General features: G+C 41.1%; 2 protein-coding genes across 2 annotated transcripts; one reads left to right on the top strand and one right to left on the bottom strand.

The window, feature by feature from the left end:
* Positions 1 to 3822: 3822 nt before the first annotated feature.
* Positions 3823 to 4284, top strand: LOC115985481 (protein MAIN-LIKE 1-like). Its single transcript, XM_031108423.1, has one exon. The coding sequence runs from the start codon at positions 3823 to 3825 to the stop codon at positions 4282 to 4284; it is 462 nt and encodes a 153-aa protein (XP_030964283.1).
* Positions 4285 to 8483: 4199 nt separating this feature from the next.
* Positions 8484 to 8924, bottom strand: LOC115985480. Its single transcript, XM_031108422.1, has one exon. It carries the CDS (start codon positions 8922 to 8924, stop codon positions 8484 to 8486), a length of 441 nt encoding a protein of 146 aa, XP_030964282.1.
* Positions 8925 to 9198: the final 274 nt, after the last annotated feature.

The following is a 9198-nucleotide window of genomic DNA, read 5'->3' as shown; positions in this document are numbered from 1 at the left end:
GCATACTTATCTATCCATAAAGCAAAAGAGAGCCAAACAAACAAAAGAAACCCTAGCATTAATCTAACATGTGAAAGACCCTATCATACATCTAAACAAGGTAGTAGCCCCAAACATGGCAACAAGCATATCATCAATAGCAAGCAAATCATCTTATGAACAAGGCATTAACACATTATAAACCCTAATCATATATCTAAGCATGCTTCATCATATCATCAAAATAAAACCAACACGCATGCATGGACATTTCTAATGCATGACTTACCCTTTACTTATCTTTCAACAACACAACACCTATGGCAACGATGCATGGACATGTGAATGAATGGCATAGTAGCAAAGCAAGAAACAAATGTAGAAACCCTAATCTAAGCATGTTGAAAGACAAACAAGCATGTGAGGCAAAGGCACAAAGACTTATAGAGCCTAAAACATATGAAAAGAAGCTAAACAGAGAAAGCATGTGAAGGCAGAAACAAATAAAAACAAATAAAAACAAAGAAAAATAAGGGTTTCTGGGCAGCAACTCACACACATAAGAACAAGCCTGCACACACATAATCAAGCCTACGTGCGCAGACAAGATTATGCATACATAAGTCCTTACCCAGAAGACCTAAAAAACACAGAAACAGAGTAGAAACAAAAACCCTAATTCTAACAGCCAAACATGCTCAAAATCTACAAGAAAACATAAACAGTAAAGGAAAGACTAAAAAAGATAAAAGAAAGGTTGAAGCTTGATATGTCAAAAAGGAGTTCCCAAGTTTGATTTTGATCATTCCCCTCAGTCAAATCTATCACACGTCATTAAATAAGTGATTAGCAACGTTAAACTAAAAGGATTGGGGCCAGAAGAGGTCCCAATCAGATAAAATTGACTTAATGGTGTTTTGTGAAAAACTCTCTTTTGATTCACTATTTTCTAATGAATCTTAGGTCTTTCCCATGGGATTTCTATGTGTTTTGAAAATGTATCATGTAAGGCTTTTTATAGTTAAAGAAATAGGGTTTGGAATGGCTCCTAGACGATGTGGGATTCATTACAAACCTTAGCCATTATCGTAGAAAACTTGCCCTTTCCATACTCCTAAAACCCTAGTTGTGTACGCAGGAATGTGCCTGCATACGCATGCTTTGGTCCGCGTACGTAGGCTTCTACCCACGTACGTGGGTTGAGGGCCACTTTGGTCTTTTATTTCCAAAAATATATTTTTGTGCATTTAAAAAAGTGATATTTTCTATTTTAACACTCCTCAAGTCAATTTGATATCTAATTGGGGTTTAAACTGGCCTTGGGCCTTAGAGTTCGAGCAGCATTAAGGACGGGAGCCCGAGTCATAAAGGGTACAAAATGCAGTATCTACAGATGCCCATTCTTGATTCGTGAGCTTCGCTAATAGAATCAAAAGAATTAGAGACAAAACATTTTGTTTTGAAGTACGGCTCGAGTCCAACCCACACACACGACACACATCACGCATACATAGGGCGGAGTGCAACACTGAAGAGTTGCATAGGATTCGTATGTCCAAAGTTCCACCTTTGTTGCTCGAGAAATGAGCAACGACAGTTTCACTATCCCAGAACCGATTTTGCCACTTGCAAGCAAATGGCGAGTGACTCACTATCCTAGAGTCACTTAAAAAGAAAAAGAAAACAAACAAGGGTGCTCTTACGAGCTAACCTAACAAACAACAAAATGATAGTCTCTGTGGTATCCAATTGGAGCTCTTACCTTTAACTTCTCTGGGTGACTTGTTCCTCTTGTCTTATTCACTTCTTTTTCTACCTTTCCTGGTAAGGCTCTTGCCTCGAGTTGACCTTAGTCTCTTTCTTTATCATTATCTCTACCCTTTTCTACCGTGCCTGCATATTTAATTCCTAGAGGATATGTACACAAGTAGTCTTGATTGTTGGACCCACTGGAGATGGTGAAAACTCGCTAAGGAGTAGATGCGCATAGGAAGGAATCTTCTACCTCTCATGACTTGCTTGGGGATGAGAAACTTGCTGAGGAGTAGTATGGATGGACTCGTTAAGGAGCAGTGTAGATATGCAATTCACTAGGGAGGTATCTTTCTTTTTCTTTTTCTTTTTTGTACCAAACTTACTGGGGAAGAATCTTTTGATTCCTCACTGGGGATACTTTAGGGAAGAATCCTCTGCTTCCCCACTGAGGATTGTTTAAATGTGCTTGGGTTCATTGGGGAAGAATCTTCTACCTCCTCCATAGGATGATATTCATTAGGGAAGAAAGTTCTGCTTCCCTACTGGGGATGATGTTCTTGATGTGCTTAATCCTTTGAGGAAGAGTCTTCTACTTCCTTACTGAGGATAGTGTTCATGATGTGCTTGAACTATTGAGGAAGAATCTTCTGCTTCCTTCATGGAGATGGTGTTCTTGATGTGCTTGATCTACTGGGGAAGATATTCATTAGGGAAGAATCTTCTGCTTGCTTACTGAGGATAGTGTTCTTGATGTGCTTGATCCACTAGGGACGACTTTCGGATGTACATGCTTCAATGGGGGGAGAGTCTTTTGCTTCCTTTATCGCTCACTAGGGAGTCCTTTGATGATTTTGTGTCTATTTGGAGCAATCCTAAGATGTTTTCCCTTTTTAAATTTTTTTTATTTTTTATTTTTACTGTTCATGACTAAACTACACGTAGTTTAATGGTGAGGCCTAAACTACACGTAGTTTAGCCATCAGGTGTGTTCTCGCTTTCATCTTTTCCAATGGTTACCAACTATTTCTTTTTCTTCTTCATACTCTTTATCTCCCTCATCTCTTCATATTCTCCATAACTCTTCTTTTTTCCCTACAAAAACCTCCCTCTCCCCTTTCTTTTCCTTACTTCCTAACTTTATCATTCTCTTAAACTCTCTCATTCTCTCATCATCTTCTCCAATGGCACCCAAGGCCAAGAAGACCTCCTAGGTCATTTCTTTTGATGCATTCCATCTCACCCACTAGAGTGGGGCAATGAGGTTGATGGGGTCTCCACCATTGACATACTGGCCAAAGAATCACATTCCCATGGCTGAATCTGTAAGTTTACAAGCTTTTTCTCATTTTCAATTTTCTCTCTAATCTTCTATTTTAATGTGTTTCTAGCCATGTAAATGCTTAGGTTTTGTTGTGGGATGGGTTTAGATTAAAACTTGACGTCTTAGGAGGGGTAGGAACATGTTTAGGATTGATTTTAGGTCATGCATGCTTGAAAATATGGAAGAACTACTTCTGTCTGTGTTCTTGTGTACGTGGGCTCAGGCCTGCATACGCAGATTGAATTCATGCATGCGTAGCTCTGTTTTTACGTACGCAGGTCTGTTCTTGAGGTTCTGCGTATGCGAGGATCTATCTGCATACATGGGCTTAGACCTACGCACGTGAAACGCTTGGCAGAAGCCCTACTCTTCCCATTTTCACTTCTTTGTCATCTGTTTCACTCCCATATGCAATCCTAACACACCTTCTTGTCATTTTTACACCCGAATATCATTGTATCCTTTTTATCTTCATCCTTGCATCAAAACATCATTTTTCCTAAATTCTACTTAAATTAGGAATCTAATGTCATCTCCTTCCTTTTTGTTTGCACTCATCATCCCCTTATGCTGGTGGGGGGAACACTAACAAGGTGGTGGGATGGTACAACATTCTTGTCCCAAAAACCAAGGCTTACATCTAGGAGGCGAGCTTCGAGCCTATCATTGGCCTTCTTCCAGAGAAGTCTGTGAGTGCTACCTTGGCGTAGTGCCTCATTGAGAGGTGGTGGGATACTACTCACACCTTTCATATCATTGAGCGGGAGATGACGGTGACTCCCTACGACTTCTACCACATGACCGGCCTTCGCCTCAAAGGGGCCACCATTAGTTTGGATGATGTGTCAGGCATCCAACTAGGTCTTAACATGTTAGGGAGGAAGTACTCTACTGAGACCATCCGCTATTCTGACTTGGTGTCGGATTACATGCTTCTCCCACAAAGGATTGCGGAGGAGCATGTCCGTATGGCTAGGGCTTTCGTTCTTCACTTGTTGGGGGCCTACCTCTTTGCCACTAGTGGGCAAACTGTGTCTTTAAGGTGGCTAACCCTCTTTCAGGACTTTGGAGAGGCACAAAGGGCCAATTGGGGGCAGGCATGTCTTGCCTATCATTATTCCACTCTCGACACTCTCACCTGGGGAATTTTGCGGCAGCTTGTGGGGCTTTGGGATCTCCTTGAGTTTAGTTCTCTTTTCATTTCTTGTATTTCCATTTGTAGCTTGTAGTCTTGCAAAGTGTATTATCTTGCAAATTGTCACCCTACAAACTGTCATCTTGCATCTAACTTGTGGCTTGCTTCTTTTAGTAGCAGTGGGTTGTTAGGTATGGCCTCATAACCCCGGGCACCGATCTAGTTCTGAAGGAGTTCCCTCGAGTAAGGGCTCACCTTGCTGGGTTAACCTCAAATAAGGTAAGTTCAATAGTTCTAATTTTCATGGTCCTTTGTGCATTTCCCTTAGGATCCCCCCTCTTCTAATCTTATGCCATTATAGGTTAACTAGACCTCATGGGCCAACTAGACCCTTCCTGCTTCTCGAGACTTAGAGCCTGCCGCTCTTTTTGCTTTGGAGATTACTTGTCCCTTTAAAGGAACAGGCTTGAGGGCACTATACCTGGTGGAGAGGGTGAAATGCCAATTAGTAGGTAGGGATGACCCATAGATTCTAATGGACCCTCCTGAGTTCATGTTTGCCCCACACTCCATGATTGATGCCGAGTACAACTCATGGGGGAATGACGTTTCCTATGCCAAGTGGCTTCTTGAAGGGTTAGACTATGAGGAGTTTAACATCACTCACCTCATGCCTTCCCTTACTGTTCAGGTATATGCCCAATCTCTTTTCTTCTCTTTTTTCTCTTCCTTGTTTGTCATGAATTCTAATATGGGAAACTGTAATAAGGGGGACCCACTGTCGGTGTGCCCATTAACCCTTCATATCTCCCTTGGACAATTTATGCTTATAGTCTTGATGGCTTTGCTTGAGAGCGTGCTATGCCCCATAATCCTAACGTCATGGGCTATCCTTTCCCTCCCAACACTCGAGCGGTAAGTTCTTTCTCCTTTTGTCCTTCTCCTTTTCCATTCTTCTCTTTCTGTTTCAGTCACTAACCCTTCTTTCTTTGAATTGCAACCCACTATCCAAGAGCATGAAAAGTTGGTATGGCTGGCGGAGAATCTCAAGTTGGAGGTGACCAACTATTCAAGGGAGCCATATGGTCCTAGAGGAGTGGACCACCTAGGTGGTGGTGATGATGATGATAATGGAGGTGATGAGGAGGATTCGGGGGCGACTCCTAGCTACCAACCAAGGAAGGAGGTGGCACCATTAATTACCTGTAGTTCAAGACATATAGGCATACAACACAATTTTTTTTTCCATTTTTTTTTTTTTTTTTTTTTTGCTTTTATGGTTTTTTTGTTCACCTTGGATTTGGTTTGAGACAAAGGATTGTATTTTAAGAACATCTTTTTACATTTTTGCTTTTGATTGGAACTTAGCACTTAATTTACAAGATATGTGATAAATTGTATGTTTCTATACAACTCTGCTTCTTTGATGCTTGAAATCTTGTGCTTAGAATGTGTCTTGGATGATTCCTTAGGTTGTAGGAACCCTAGGAGTGCTTTGGAGTGAAAACTCTGCTCAAAACAGGGGAACATGGGCTTCTACAAAGCGTAGTGCGTACGTGGATATGGGCTTGCGTATGCAACTTTAACTTTGCATACGCAGGGTTGACTTTGTGTACGTAAGCCATAAATCAAAAAAACCCTAACCAACTTACTTAAGTATAAAAGTAGCCGTTTGAGTTCAAAACCCTCACCAACGTATTTTTAACCTAGAGAACCCTTCTTTGAGGTCCCCTAATGGCAAAAAACTCTCCTCTTGATGTCTCCACTTGGATTAGGAGGCTTGGTCTTGATTTCAAGGATTCCATCGCTCCCTACGGTCTTTCTTCCATCTTCTCGGTATGTATTCCACTTCAAGGGAATAGAACTATGCCCCACTATTGAAGAGTTTGGCACTATCATGGGTGAATCAGAGATTGATAATCTCATCTTCCCTACCATGGGTGGAGATCTTCCTTATTTGCTGTAAGTTGTGAAGGGTGTCCCTGCTGCCACGGAAAATAGGTGGTGTGTTTTTGGCAAGCTTAACCTTAGGTTGGTCTTTAAGTATATTTTTGGCTCAGCCTTTCCCGAGGGTGAGAGACCACGCTCATACTTTCTTCACGCCTTTTCCTTGCATGCTCTTACAAGTTATTTCTTGGTTCAAAACTCATATTGTGTGGACCTTTAGATGTGCATGATAGCTTATGAGCTAAAGAAAGGTAACCCAGTGGGCTTGATCTTGATGGAGACCCTTAATGGTTTGAATGCCTTTCATAGGAAGGAAGTAAGCTTTTTTGCAGGAAGTCCCTTTCTCCTTCAGGTATAATCCCTAACTTTTTCCTAGGTTCTCAACCTAGTGGGATCCCTCCAATTTTTTCATGGGTTGCCATTTGGTTTTCAACCTATTGAGGCACCTTATATCATCTTTCATTCATCATTTATTTTTTTCACTCATGCTTTTTTTTTTTTTTTTCCTTTCAGATATGGCTATAGGAGAGGCTTCAATTGCTTAAACCTCCCACCATCCTCTCAGCACCTACCTCCCTAGGCACCTTAGGGACCGCCGGCTTCATCAAAATGATATTAACTTTGAAGTGTACATGGAGCTTATAGGTCAACTCAAGGAGACCGACATTCAGTGGGTCATGGAGTGGTGGCACATCTCAAGCATGATCTATCGTTGCTGCAAGGATTGCTATGTGACTCTAGTTCAGCTTCATTGCTGCTCATACTACTCAACTTGTCGTATTTCAAGGCAATTTGGAAAGCATCAAGGAGCTCCTCATGATGAAGTCACCCTCCATATTGCAATGTCTACCAATAGGATCTTGGGTAGGATTAGTGAGGCTTCGCCACGTCATATGGTGACGAAAGGCATTGTTTCACCTCGATACACCTATCCTACTACGGGGTACAAGAAATGGTTAGAGGATGACATGAAGTGGATTCTGAGGGATGAGAAAGCTTACATGAAGACTAGAAAGAAAGCAAGGAGGACTGAGTGACTACCTTGATATGCCCCATGTTTTACTTTTCTGCACTTTTATGATTCTCATGTTTTAGTTTTTGAATTTAATAAAGGATTGGAATGTTCCAAATCCCCTATGAAAACGATTTTGTCATCTTTAAATTTGAGCAATAAGAGAATCACCTTTTTATTATCTTTGCTTATTGTCATTTATTTCTCTTTCTTTTTTCTTTTCTTTTCTTTTTCCTTTGCCATGTAATTTTTTCGCATGACATTCCTTTGGGAATTTTCACCATGCTCCTGGTCTTTTCTCCTAACATTTGCCTAGACTGCCCTTTCGGGTTTTCAATCTAGCGGGGTTCTTTTGCCTTAATTTTTACCTAGGCTTCCCTTTCAAGTTTTCAACCTAGTAGGCTTTTCCCCCTTCTTTTTTTTTTTGTTTTCTAGATGTTGTATTTCCAAGATCTATCCATGTTGATTGGACGAAGCATCTCTTCCCCAGCCAAATCTATGATCCTTGTAGCACCTCCAAACATGATCTTCTTAATGATAAAAGGCCCAAACCACCTTGGCTTCATCTTCCCTCTTGGATCAAAGGTCTCATCTCTAAGCACCTTTTGGACCAAGTCCCTTTCTTTAAGGTTTCTCAGTTTCACTTTCTTTGAATGCCTTAGGAATCCTTTTCTGGTACCCTTGTGCATGATATTGTGCCCTAGCCCTCTTCTCATCTATCAAAGCCAATTGTTCATATCTCACCTTAGCCCAATTGTCTTCTAGGACCTTGGTTTCCACCAATACCCTTAAAGATTGTATCTCTACCTCAATAGGAAGCACCACCTCACTACCATAAACCAAAGAGTAAGGTGTTGCCCCAATCGACGCATGGATAGAAGTTCTATAACCCCATAAGGCAAATGGAAGCTTCTTGGTCCAATCTTTGTATGTCTCTACCATCTTGGCTAGGATGTTCTTCACATTCTTATTTGCTGCTTCTACAGCCCCATTAGCTTGTGGTCGATACGGTGTAGACTTGTAATGCTCAATGTTATACAACTCCATGATCCTTCGCACCTCCCCCTCAAAATGGGAACTGTTATTAGAAATGATCTCTTTGGGCACCCCAACCTAGCATATGATGTTGTTTTCTAAGAACTAAGCCACATGCTTAGCCTTCAATATGGAGTAGGAGGTTGCCTCCACCCACTTGGTGAAATAGTCAATTGCTAATAAAATGTATTCATGCCTATTTGAAGCCTTAAGAATTTTTCTTCCAGTCATATCTATGCCCTAAACTGAGAATGGCCACGGAGAAGTCATGCTATACAACTCACTAGGTGGTACATGGTTCAATCATGGTAACTCTTCACGTAGTCCACACAATTGGTTTCCATTGTATTCCAAAAGTACCCTATCCTTAGGATCTTCTTAGCTAACATTCTTCCATTCATATAAGGGCCACAAATCCCTTGATGATCTTCTTCCATTACTCTCTCGGCTTCTTCCTTCTTCAAGCAACGAAGGTGTATACCATCATAGGATCTTCTATAAAGTTGTCCTCCACATAGGATGTATTGTGTTGCCATCATCTTAAAGGAATGACATTCTCTCTTGTTGGCACCATCCAAATATGCCTTTAGTTTCAAGAACTTCATGATGTCATAGTACCATGGAACTTCTTCTTCCTCTGTGGTCATTATTGAAGCTTCGGTCTTCCCTTTGTGCACTTCCTTATAACTTTGCTCAATTTCCAAGGGTCGTGTCCATACTCCCTCGGGTGTTTCAACCATAGAGGCTAAGGTAGCTAGGGCATTTGCAAACTAATTTTGAGCTCTAGGAATGATTGTGTATTCAATTCTGTCAAAGGTCTTGGTCAAGTCCTCCAAGTATTGTTGACAGGGTTTCAAGTGTTCCTCCTTCACCTTCCACAACTTTTTTGCTTGAGCTATAACCTATTGAATAGTTATATAATTTACTAGAGGTCATATAGACATATACCTTTGGTGGAGTAGATCACCAAATTGCCAGATCATGTTCTTTTGTTTGCTTTACAAACTCCTCACG

The sequence above is a fragment of the Quercus lobata genome, chromosome 4 (genome assembly GCF_001633185.2).
Source record: "Quercus lobata isolate SW786 chromosome 4, ValleyOak3.0 Primary Assembly, whole genome shotgun sequence".
In the NCBI taxonomy this organism is placed as follows: Eukaryota; Viridiplantae; Streptophyta; class Magnoliopsida; order Fagales; family Fagaceae; genus Quercus; species Quercus lobata.
The sequence above is the reverse complement of the archived record's forward strand: the minus strand, read 5'-3'. Positions and strand labels throughout refer to the sequence as shown.